Genomic DNA, 13,299 nt, shown 5'->3' with positions numbered 1-13,299 from the left:
TCCTGACTGCGGGTGCAGTCTGTGCAGAGATTGCACATTCTCCTGGTGACCCTGTGGATTTTCTCCGGGTGCTCCAGATTCCTCTCACACGCCAAAGACCTGCAGGTTTGTAGGTTAATTGGCTTCGATAAAATTATAAATTGTCCCTAGTGTGTAGGATAGTATTTGTGTTTATGGAAGAACTGCAGATACTGGAAAAATCGAAGGTGGACAAATGCTGGAGAAACTCAATGGGTGAGGCAGCATCTCTGGAGCGAAGGAATAGGAGAAGGTCTGAAGAAGAATCTCAACCCAAAATGTCACCTATTCCTTTGCTCCATAGATGCTGCCTCACCTGCTGAGTTTTTCCAGCATTTTTGTCTACCTAGGATAGTGTTGGTGTACAGGGTGATCGTTGGACGTTGCGGACTCAGAGGGCCGAAGGGCCTGTTTCCACGCTGTATCTCTAAAGTCTAAAATCTAAAGTCACTTTAAGACCTGTAAATGAATATTAGTGATCAGCCGAATAGAAAACGCAATCATGTTTCAGGAAATTACTAATATTACAGTGAAGATCTCAGATTTATTTTCCCATTTGTAGTTTCTGTGTCGGTGTGATGAAAATTCATCATCTGATCATCCCAACCATTAAGAATGATCTGTTATGAAAATATTGAAAATACTTATCAAAATGACAGCACCTATTTAAACCTTGTAGACTTCATAGTTCCATGCAGTCTCATTCTCATAACGACAACACACTATTCTATGCGGTGACTTTATTTACAATATAGGATTAACCCAGGATTCCTCTGCCTACTTCCCAAAATACCTGTTGCTATCCACAGGCTCAAACAGCGAGTCCAGGTAATTTGTTGTTAAAGGTGTAGGAAGGAGCTGCAGATGTAGGTTTATGATAAAGATAGGCATAAAATGCTGGCGTAACTCAGCGGTTCAGGTAGCACCTCTGGAGAAAAGGAATAGGTGATACTTCGGGTTGAGACTGAAGGGCCTCAACCCGAATCGTCACCTACTCCTTTTCTCCTGAGATGCTGCCTGACCCGCTGAGTTACTCCAACATTTTGTGCCTGTCTTTGTTGTTAATGGTGCTGAACAGCGGTTTCTCCCCTGAAAAAGGCTAACCTCATTTATACTACGGTATGCTTTGGAAAATATCTGCTTGTAAGTGGTGCAAATGTCTTCATATTATATACTCTTTGACCTCAGTTCCTGAAATCGGATTCCAAAATTAGAATCCAATGCTGCAGGCATGCAATTGCTATTATTGATTTCTGCTCCCAATAAGAAAATAGCATTAACATTAATCTTATTAAGATTGCAAAATATGCTGTTCATCTTTATCCACTGTGTTTTAGTTCAGAATTACTTTAGTTCAAAGCAAGGGCAGTGATAATAATGCATTTATGACCCAAGCTACAATCATGATCTATTTGAAAGCTTTGGAGGTGTCTGAATTGTTGCAGTGTGGCATGATGTACACAGTGGCTGCACCTTAAATTGAAACGTTTCAAAATTTTGCACATAATGCAAAATCTGGTTTAATAAAATTTCATGTTTTAGATGCGGATTCCTGTCACATGCGAAAGAGGTCTTCTTGCAAACAGGTGTGCAACAGCTCAATGCACTGAAAGGTATAAAGCCAGCTATAGACACAAAGTGCTGGAGTAACGGAGCAAGGTCAGGCAGCATCTCTGGAGAAAAAGGATGGGTGATGTTTCGGGTTGGGACTGAAAGTAGAGGAGAAGGAACTGGAGGTAGGAAAAGGCCAGAAATGAGAGTATGCAACAGATGACCAAGGACTGGAGTCCATAATGGGCCATTGGTGATAATGAGGGAGAGGGGGAGAAGTGGATGTATGGAACAAGCTGCCAGAGGAGGTGGTTGAGGCAGGTAATATTGCAACGTTTTAGAAACATTGAGATGGGTACATGGATAGGACAGGTTTAGAGGGATATGGGCCAAACGCAGTGTAGATGGGGCATGTTGGCTGGTGTGGGCAAGTTGGACCGAAGGGCCTGTTTCCACGCTGTATGACTTATGAACCAGCATTGATACTTTGAGTCTCAGCGAAACATTGCAAGTCTTAAATTGTATACAACAATTCTTTGTTCGATACTTTTCCTCTACAGCTTTTGGAGCGTTGCTTTTCTTAATGAAATACCAGAGGAAAAAGTTATGGATTGACCCAGCTGATGCTGATCAAAGCATAGACCCACACTGCAGCTACAACTATCAGCTCCAGAGAACAAGACTCTGATTACTTTTAACATTATTTCATTCCTCATCCCTTATGCCAGTTGAGAGACAAAACTCCAAAGGTTACATTTAATGGTGCTGCTGTCATTGCAATGGTGGGACTTACTCTTTGTGTATAATTAAAGTATTGATTGGTGAATAGAACTATCAACTTCCTTCCACAGTAATCTTATTTGTATGAAGCAGATACAAGAAACCGCAAATGCCTGAAATTTGAGCAAAACACAGAGTGCTGGAGAAACTCAACGGGTCAGGCAGCATCTGTGGAGGGAATGGTGCAGATTGAAGATGTGTATGATTGGCTGCAATGCAAGGATGGCCAAAACACAATGGTGTGTTGAGTGAGAATGAAAGAATTGTCTTCATTAATCAATTGTAACAATTATGATCTTCCAAAATTGGAGGAACAGCACCTCGTATTTTACTTGAGTAGCTTACAACCCAGTGGTATGAACATTGACTTCTCTAATTTCAAGTATCTTCATCTTATACTCCCCTTCCCTCCCTCCTCTCTAGTTGTTTTTACCAGTTCCACAGTTCTCAACTTGAGATCACACCTTCCCTGGCCAACAATGGACCTACCAGGCACTGCCCTGCCTGAGGTTATAAGATCATAAGTGATAGGAGTAGATTTAAGTCATTTGACCCATCATGTCTACTCTGCCATTCAATCATGGCTGATCTATCTCTCCCTCTTAACCCAATTCTCCTGCCTTTTCCCCATAACCTCGGACACCCATACTAATCAAGAATATATCTATCTCTACCATAAAGATATCCACTGACTTTACCTCCACAGCCTTCTGTGGCAAAGAATTCCACAGATTCACCACCCTCTGACACCCTTCTCATTCCAGGCATCGTGTGTGCCCAGCCCTGAATGGTCCTGGTCTTTTTTCGCCTCCAGCTCTTCACCCCCCCCCCCCCCCCCCCCCCCCCCCCTTTCACTCTGAAGAAGGGTCTTGTGTCTATGATCTATCTTCCAGCACTTAATGCCAATGCTGAGTAGAACATAAGTGATATTAAAAGTTAATAGCATAAAAAGACTAAATGGAGGATAAAAAATCTAGCAGACAGCATATGTATTTATAAAGTAGGTAATCCATCAGATTATTTTAGGTGCTGCACATGGAGAATGATGTGCTAAATCAATCTTTACGGAACATGGAGATCAACATATACGTCTCCCATAGGTTAACTGCCGTCAGGGATGTTGTTTCTTGTATGTGCCAGTAGAATAACACAACATTGTTCTTCTCGATCATTATGTAGGCAAAGGCTAAAGCCAAGACATTCCTGAAGATTGAATCGTACAAAGCCATGACCTTCAGCGGTAAGACAATTGATTTATTTTTTTTGATTGGGGGGGATTCTGGTCAGCTTTAGCTTAAAGGACAAGCGTAATGTTCAATGCATTCTCAAACTGGCTTACATTAACTTGCCGATTTTATTTTGAAATTAACTTGATTTCACAAAGGACAAAGTGAAAAATCAATTTTTAGACCACAAATATTGTTTTTTTGTGTTGCTCTGTGCCATGTGCATGGGTGCAAGAACTGAATAGAATACACGCATTGAATTTACAGCATGGTATCAGGATATTTAAAGTCAGACAGCATGGAAACAGGCCATTCAGCCAGAACAAAACAGGGCTGCAACAGATGATCATGGAATGGCAGGGCCCACAATGGCCCATTGTTGGCTGGGGATGAGGTGATAACAAAGGGATATGGAGACGCAACCAGTGGAACTAATAAGGCGACTAGGGTGGGGGAGAGAGGCTTTTAGATAGGCAAATGGATGGTGTCTATCTGCAAATTAACCCGTTTGGGAATCCTGCACCAGCAGTCACAAGTTCCTTTGCACCTCCAATTTCTGAATCCTGTTTGCATTTAGAAAATAGACTTTACTCCTTCTACCAAAGTGCATGACCCCATTGGAACTTCAAGTACCCGGTTTTTCCCAATCTATCCTTTGAAGGTAACCTGCCCATTCCAGGTATCAGTCTAGTGAAGCTTATCTGAAATGCTTCCAAAACATTAATGTCTTTCATTAAATAAAATTACTATTCAGTACTTGGATGTAGCTTCACCAATACCCTATATCAATGAAACAACTTTTGGCATGGTGGCACAGGGATAGAGTTGCTGCCATACAGCACCAGGGATCTGGGTTTGATCCAGATTATGGTTGCTGTCGGCATGGTGTTTGTACATTCTCCCCATGACCGTGTGAGTTTTCCCCGGGTGCTCCGGTTTCCTCCTACACTCCAAAGATGCAAGTTTGCAGGTTAATTGGTTTCAGTAAAAATTGTATATGGTCCATGGTGTGTAGGATAGGGCTAGTGTAAAGGGGATCGCTGGTCAGCATGGTCCTGGTGGGCAGAAGGGACTGTTTCCACGCTGAATCTCTAAACTAAATTAAACCTGCACTTTTGTTCCCTGAATTCCCCAGGCAATAAGGAGTAACATTTTGTTAGCTTTCCAAATTACTTGCTGTCCCCCCCCCCCCCCCCCCCCCCCTCCCCAGGTCACTGATTAGCCTCCTGCCCTCCAAAAAATAAAGTACTAATGTACACTTCCTTCAATTGTTTCAGGAAGATTCATACCGAGGAAGAAAAGGAATGGTTCGAAGATAGACCCAAAGTGCTGGAGGAATTCAAAGGGTCAGGCAGCATCTCTGGAAAAATGGAATATGTGCCGATTCAGGTCGAGACCCTTCCTCAGACTGTGTTAGGGGAAAGGGAAAATTAAAGATAAGAATAGGTACAAATCAAAGCTGGCACCACCACCCCAGCAAATGGATGTACTACTTCGCAATACTGATGGGTGCCTTGAGTGCACTGCCAAGAGTGATGGAGGTAAATACCATCAGTGGCATTTATGGTGAGGGTTTTAGATGGGCAAATGGGTATGCAGGGATGGAGGGAAATGGATCACATGCAGGCAGAGGGGATTAATTTATCTTGGCCTCATGTTTGGCAAATACTTTTTTTTGAGGGACATGGTCCTGTGCTGTACTATGTTCTAAAGTGATAAATTCACTATTCTAATGATCATGATCTAATTAGATTTATCAAACCTTCCAATCTATTGGGTGGGCGGCGCGACTCACGTCGCAGCGGCCTCTGCAGTCCGTCTGTCTTTTTTTAATTTTTTGTCTCGTTTGAATGTAGTTTTTATTTTTATTTTTTTAAACTAGGTATGTGTGTGGGGGGCGGGGGGTGGGGAAACTTTTAAAATCTTTCCCCTGTACGGAGAACCCAACCTTTTCTCTGTCGGGTCTCCGTTGTCGTTGGGGCCTAGCACCGTGGAGCGGCCTCCAACCGGGACGACCTGGGGCTCCAGTCGCGGAGCTGCAGACTTACCCACCATCGCGGAGCTGGCCGAGTTCGGAGCGGGAGGAGCTGCGGTGGCGCGCTGCAGCCCGACCCCAGAGATTCGGAGGCTCCAGCTGCCGGCCCGGTGGACGGTGACACCGGGTGCCCGCGGGTCCCTGCTGGGAGACTGCTTTTCGGGGCTTCTGCAACGCGACTTCTCCCGCCCGAGTTACGGGGTTGAGGAGCAGGGCCTTACATCGCCCGGCGCGGCTTTAAATGGCCACGGGACTTGTTAGCGCACGCCGGGGGTTCCAACACCAAGACCCGGAGCAGGGCCTTGCATCGCCCGGCGCGACTTTAATGGCTGCGGGACTTATTTACCATAGCCCGCCGAGGGCTTTGACTCTGACATCGGGAGGAGAACGAGGAGGAGGAGGAGATTCACTGTGATGGATATTTGTGTAAATTGTGTTGTGTCTTGGTTCTTCTTCTTGTTTGTATGACTGCAGAAACCAAATTTCGTTTGAACCTCTGGGTTCAAATAACAACAAATAAATTGCATTGTATTGTATTGTAATCTAGTGCTTTGCCGAGATCAACTAAACCTTTATAACGAAAGACAATATTTGAAACACGATATTTGATTGCTTCAACTGTCAGATACAACTTGGAGGTGCTTTTCTTATAATATACCAATATTTAACGCAATACAGGTCCACCACCGATTTTCCGGTTCACTAACACACAAGGTGGGCTGAGGATATACTTCAAGGTACAAACATATTGCTGTGTTTGTATGATTGTGCAAATACGCATCTAACTCCCACTCTTACCCCAGCCAGTTTCACTGCTGCTTTCTTTAGCATCATTAGTAGCACCATGCGCCAAAATGGGGCATCACAACAGATACGCAATCATTTAATATCAGAATCATCTGCATTGCAAATATTCTACCCTGTGTAACTACTCATTTTACAAAAGATAGACACAAAATGCTGGAGTAACAGCAGGTCTGGCAGCCACCCTGGGGGGAAAAAAGAATAGGTGATATTTTGGGGTCAGAGCCCTTCAGATTTGTCTAGAGAAGGTAGAAGGATGTCTGGGGTGCCTACAAGGGGGACCATTGGAGACGGGTGAAGGGGTCATCACTGAGTGGTGAGGACTCCTTCCCATAGAAAAAGGCACGGAGGCGATGGAAGAAAGCTCTCTGTCATGGTGGGCTCGGGGCTTATTGAGGAGGGGGCTGTCTGAAGAAGGGTTCCGGCCCAAAACATCACCCTTTATTTTTCTCCATGGTGCTGCCTGACCCGCTGAGTTACTCCAGCATGTTGTGTCTATCTTTAGTATAAATCAGCATCTGCAGTTTCTTCTTCACTCATTTTACAAACTGAATTGGTCCACCAAATTAATCCAAATGAATATTAAGGCTGATTCACAAAAATTAATATCATACTTTTATAATAATGTATTATATAGAGAATCACCCTCAACAGAAGCACTAAGGGAAGATTGGGAACATGAGCTAATGATAAAGATCTCGAAGGATAGATGGGAAAAGTATTTGATGAATACACATAACTGTTCTATCAATGCAAGACATAATTTAATTCAATTCAAATTATTACCTAGACTATATTATTCAAAAACGAGGTTGAATAAATTTTATCCAAACGTCTCTCCCAGATGCGATAAATGTTTGTTTCAAAACGCTAATATAACACATTCATTTGTACAAAGTTGAATAAATTTTGGAATGATATATTTGATATTATTACAAAGCTCATCAAGTCAAGAATAGAACTCAAAATGGAATGGATTATATTTGGAATAATAGGAGAAGATACCAATTTAAATAAAGACCAAAATGGTTTTTTTAATTATGGGTTAATAATTGGAAAGAAATTGATACTAAATTTTGGAAAAATACAACCATACCAACTGTTAAAATGTGGATTAGGAATATGATGGACATAGCACGCCTTGAAGAAATGAGACTCCGACTAATAGATAAATATGACCAATTCTTAAGGAGTTGGTCTCCTTTCATCGACTTTTTGGAATCATGTGATGCAGCGGTACCATAAGGATTGCTGATTTCAGTTCATGACGTGGATAGATCTACATCTCCGAATATAGATTGGAAAAATTCTCTTTTAAGGGGCCTTCTCTTCTATTTCTACTTTCCACTTTTTCTTTTTTATTTTATTTATTTTTTTATACACACACTTCACGTTTTTCTACTCTCTACCATCTATTTTTCCACTTTTTCCCCTTTCTATTGTTTTCTTTTTCTTGTCTTGCTTACTTCCTTCTCATAACATAAAACTAGAGGTTGTACATAGAATGGATTACGGTATGACATAGTTGGCACCTAAAATTAGGTTCCACTGTACTGTTTTGTACTATTAACTTCTAATAAAATAAACAAATTAAAAAAAAAATTAATCCAAAGATCGCAAACCTGGAGATAATCTAAATCATAATTGTCAGTTCTGAATGGTACAGTATATCGTTCCTACTCTCCAATCTTCCTTGCTCCTTTCACCTTAATCTTCCCCATTGGAACACATTGGGTAACCATGGATTCAGTTCTAGGTGTGCTTTGCAGTCTATGCCTCCACCACCCTCTACTTCTGTGCTCTTAGACTTGGGTCCAGTCTTGGGAGAACCTCGTTTTCCTCCTGTCACAAAAAGACGTCTTTGATATCACCTCCTGCAAAGAAAGATCTCTCCTATTATTAATACATAAACAACCTCCTGCGTTGAGTGCCCTCAGACTGAGACTTCCTCAAGTGGCTCATGGCATCCTAATCCATTCCAAACTGCACTTCAAATCTCACATTTTCTCCATTACAGACTAAACACCTCCATCTCTACTTCACTGCCAACACATCCTTCTGCCTATCTATGGTTAAAACTCTCAACCATCTCTGGCAGAGCTTTATTCCAAAGCAAAGAAATGAGTCCGAAGAAGGGTTTCTGACCCAAAACGGCAACTATCCATGTTCTCCAGAGATACTGCCTGACCTGCTGAGTTACTCCCGCACTTTGTATCTTTCTTTGGTAGAAACCAGCATCTGCCGTTCCTTATTATTACATTTGATCTAATGGCTTCTATCCAGCCTCTACACGCACTTGGCAAACCTCGACTCATCCAGATTACTGTGTTACCTAAATCCTGACTCGACTCGAGGTATGCTTACCCATTGCTTTTGTCTACCATGACCTGCATTTAGCAATGTCACAAATGAAAATGTCTCAGCATTATGTTCAAAACTTTCCATAGCTTTGTCCTTCCCAATCTGTGTAACATCAAGTTATGCAGAAACTGACCACCTGGCTCCCGGTAGTTGTACAGCATGGAAACAGGGCCTTCAGTCCAACTGTCCCATCTGCCTGCATTTGGCCCATATCCCTCTAAACCTTTCTTATCCATGCACCCTTTGAAATCTTTTTTAAACCTTGTGATAGTACCTGCTTGAACTACCTCCTCTGGCAGCTCGTTCCACATACCTACCAACCTTTGTGTAAAATAATTGGCCCTCGGGTTCCTATTAAATCTTTCCCCTCTCACCTTAAACCTATCTCTCTATGTGACAGCACTCTGGTGCATCTTTTTCTTCCACTGGAAGCTGCATTCTCAATTGACCAAGCCCCATGATTTGAAAATGGTTGAATAATTTTCACTTATTCCTTCAAGACTTAGAATTCTTCACTCATATAGCCTTTTACTCCATTTCCCTTACGATGAGTGAAGTTAGATAATTTTCTACATTGAAAGCACCACCTACAGGAAAATCATTGTCCTGCTCTAAATGTAATGCTTATTAACAGAAGTGAACGGCAGCATGCTGTTATTAAGATTGTAATTTAATTAAAAGTAGATGGGTTCATCACATATTGTGCATTCTTTGTATGGTGTATGTTGGGACCAGTCTGCCCTTTGTCAGTTGAACACCATGAGTGGTGGATACAATTGATATTTACCACACATTGTTAAAATATTCATGGATAGTTATCTGCTGCACATTTTCATTTGCCTTTACAATGCGAGAACATTAATCATCTTGACAAAATTACTGAAACAGAAATAAAGTAAATAATTGAACCTTGCTGTCAAACTGCTTAGGAGAAGATGGTTTTTAAGCATGATGCCTTGGCCATTTTAGGTTGGATAAATGTCCTATTGTTTTAAAATCTACAAATCAGGGTAATTTGGTGAGATCAGTGGGTGAACCAAAGTGACCAGGTAACCCAACTTCCTCACATGGAGTAAAATGATCTTTGACTGAGGATTATTAACCCAGTGGCCACATAAGATCGTTTTATTTATCATGCTACGTGGATGTTTCCAATTTAACCTCAAATGGGAGGGAATATTCTGCTGATTTTAACAATGAAAATCTGCTGTCTGCGGGAAAATTATAGGAAACTTCCCCCATTCATTTTCTGCAGCGGGCAAAAACACTGCGATAGCATCATGCAAGAGTAATGATGCAGCCAAACTCTGTTTTCCTCTGCAAAAAAAATAAATTATACTGCATTCGGAGACGCGGCTTCTTGACATTCTCCGAAGCCTCCAGCCCATGCCCTCAGCCGTCATCCAATGTGAAAAGCATTTCAGGACATCTCGTGCAAAGACATATTTTAGTGACTGCCACTATTAATTACTCTGCTCAGTCACGGGCTCACAAAAGCAAGGCTTCAGTACATTTTTGAAAAGGCCACTCGCGGCAGTCTTGACTTCTCCAGTGCAGTCAGTTCTCGACGACAAAAGCTCAAAGCCCTTTGATACTTACACGCATTCGTTACCGCGAAACTGTTGGCTGTTTCAATGTTGTCCACGTGCGGAACCAAATTGAAAGGCGCTTCAGTCGTGTTGGGGTTAGTGTTGTGGAGATAAATTGCAAACCGAAAAGCACTGTATTCCTGATCAGAATATCTCATGAACAGCCCTCCTGCAAAACAAAAAAAACAATGGTGGTCTCATCAGCAAAGAGCAATCCATTAGCGAGCTTCTATGGTACCAATGCTGATTCAATGTGCTAATGTTATTGGGAACCAATAACTGTTACAAAAAAAAAAGCAGCCAGCGACAACAAATTCAGGCGAAAGTAGTAGCGCCTTTGCAATTTGATGCTGAGAGCATGTTGCCTGTAGTTCTTCATGCAAACTTGTGAAGGTTTCTGGCCATCATATTACTCTGCTGATTCTTAGAACCAGCTATCCATTTATCAGGAAGAGCAAGTGATCCACTTTTACCATGCCCGTGTCCAGTGGCAATATTTTATTGCTGGTCATTCCTAAAGCAACAATGGGATGCTATAACGTGCAAAACTGTGCTAAATGCAACTAGAATAAAAAGACTATCACACACTCCAACATGCCCGTGTCTGAGTGGCAATATTTTATTGCTAATCTTCCCTAATGCAAAGAAGAAATGCTATATCGTGCATAAGTGTGCTAAATGGATATAGAAATAAAACCCATCGCACCCTCGACACAGCCCTTGAATGTTTACAGATGAAATACCGCCAGCCTTGTGCTATGCGTGCGATGAAGTCAGAATGACCACATCGATTATCCGGTAACAGCCCGGGCATTAAAGAACACTCTCCTCATGCACGGTGAACTTCCAATACCACGGACATTTTCAAGCCACGCTTATAAAAAAGAATGCCAGCGCGACAAAAGGGGACCGAATCGCCGGTGAAATGTGAACTTTTAAGCACAGGTCATTTTGCACCGGAGGCAGGGATCGAAGCCCTTCATTAACACGGTCTTGGTAAATGACATTCAGTGCACTGGGAACGACAGATAAACACATTGCCTCCTCAACAATAAAATAACTTTGCAGCAAGTGCGAGATAACTCGAAAGCAATTTTAAACAATTCAACCGCACAGCACGGCCTTTCGCCAGAACTTGTCTGTACACAGAGCAAAAATACATTCAATTCCAATTTATTGCTCCGTTTCATGACCATGACCACATTTATTTGTTTATATATGAGAGAGAGAGAGAGAGAGAGAGAGAGAGAGAGATCGGGGCAATACATCCATTGCAAAACGCTGAATGTGATCTGATGCGTTGCTACACGGGTTTGTTTTTTAATTATGCATTTCCCCGAAGCTCTAGCCCACGACGAGGAGGGAATAAAAGCAAAATGTGCACATATTAGATCAACTTTTGCCGGCCGCTGGCGAACGGCGTCGGCAGCAGCAGCAGCAGCAGCAGCAAGGAGCGAGCAGTATCCCATTAACAACATCCTCGCCAGCACAACTACTGCAGTGTTGTAACACAACAAAACCGCCACAACTACACTCCCTGCAAACATCGCTGACAAGGAGCAAAAAAATGTTGCACATCTCCCAACATTTTGCAGATAATTAACTTCCCATATAATGTTATGTATATATATATATTATATACATATATATATGGATAATCACAAATTCCAAGGGGGACGGGGGTAACAGATCCCGTTTGGTTGTATTTTAAAATGCACCAAATGATCGCACTGAGATTGTTACACATACTCACTATGCAAGGAACACTTAATCAGAATAAATAACAAGCGACGGATCAACCCCCCCTCCCCCGCTTACCTATTTGCACACTGGTCGGAAAGGCTCCGAGGGCGAGCCCCAAGAAGCCGGAGCATAGCAGGACAATTTGCCTGTCGATCCGCCTCATCTTCTCCTGTTAGATGTGTTGGAGAGCATGGAGGACGCAAGGAGAAGGAACACGGCGCTCTCTCTCCCCTTCTAACGATCCAACCTGGGCATTATTTTTTTTCCGCAGTCTTCACAGTCAGAGCGAATATGTCCAGCTGAATGTTGTGGCGTTGGGATCGGTGCACTAGCAAGATGGTGGTGGTGGTGGTGGTGGTGGTAGTAGTAGTATTGGTGGTGGTAATAGTGGGAGCATCTAACGCTGGCAGGGGAGATGAGACATGCGCTATCTATCTATCTCCCAGTCCTATTGACCAGAGATGATCGCAGGCTTTATTGAGCAGCATGGGACCATTCTCACCCTGGAGCCAATGATCGCTTTAAGACTGACCCTTGTCATGCTCCCGGCACTCGCATAATGCAGCCGGATCATCGGGAAATCATTTAATGTGAGTTTTCTTCACGTGATTTATACTGAGTCCAATATGTGTCCCCCCTACCTTCTGCTGGGCATCGATATGTGAGTGGGTTTGTCTTGATCTGAGTGTACGTGCTCTCTCTCCTGTGTCAGTCGGTGCAGGGTTGAATGTATGCTGTATACCTCGGTGCAGGTTTGAACGTATCCCGTGCAGTTCAATGCAGGTTTAAATGTATACACCATATCCACATTTCAGAGTGGACCATGCCTCCTGCCTCTGGTAAACAGTTCATTCATTATTGCTGCTCCGCCGTGAAGAAACAATCGGTGCAGCGCGGTTGAAGTACTTTCCAATTGTAGCCACCTTGCAGATGTCGGGAAAGTTCGGGCAACGGAGGCACACGAACTCCCACATTCAGTAATATTTTAACGACCAGATGGTCTACTTTCCACCCCCCCAGTGATGTTGGTTGAACGGTTAAATGTGGCCGAGGGAGGAGTGGGAAGCAGTTACAATGTAAACGCAGCTTGGCTTCCCGGAGAGAATAGCAGGGTACACAAAAAAACAGAGGACATATGTTTAAGGTGAGAAGGGCAAAATGTAATACGAACCCGAGCACAGGGTGGTAGATC

General features: G+C 42.8%; 1 protein-coding gene across 4 annotated transcripts in view; it reads right to left on the bottom strand.

Moving 5' to 3' along the window:
- The window catches only part of gria4 (glutamate ionotropic receptor AMPA type subunit 4), a 186,987-nt gene extending 174,328 nt beyond the window's left edge, over positions 1–12,659 (bottom strand). For all 4 annotated transcript variants that reach the window (XM_033022671.1, XM_033022672.1, XM_033022673.1 and 1 more), the window contains exons 1-2: positions 12,183–12,659; positions 10,375–10,533 (exon numbers count right to left, since the gene is read on the bottom strand). In XM_033022671.1, the coding sequence (XP_032878562.1) occupies positions 10,375–10,533; positions 12,183–12,270 (247 nt within the window). In that variant the 5' untranslated portion in view covers positions 12,271–12,659. The remainder of the gene's footprint in view (positions 1–10,374; positions 10,534–12,182) is intronic.
- Positions 12,660–13,299: the final 640 nt, after the last annotated feature.

This window comes from Amblyraja radiata, chromosome 6 (assembly GCF_010909765.2).
Source record: "Amblyraja radiata isolate CabotCenter1 chromosome 6, sAmbRad1.1.pri, whole genome shotgun sequence".
Classification (NCBI taxonomy): Eukaryota; Metazoa; Chordata; class Chondrichthyes; order Rajiformes; family Rajidae; genus Amblyraja; species Amblyraja radiata.
Note: the sequence above shows the minus strand (reverse complement) of the source record. Positions and strands in the feature narration are given on the sequence as shown.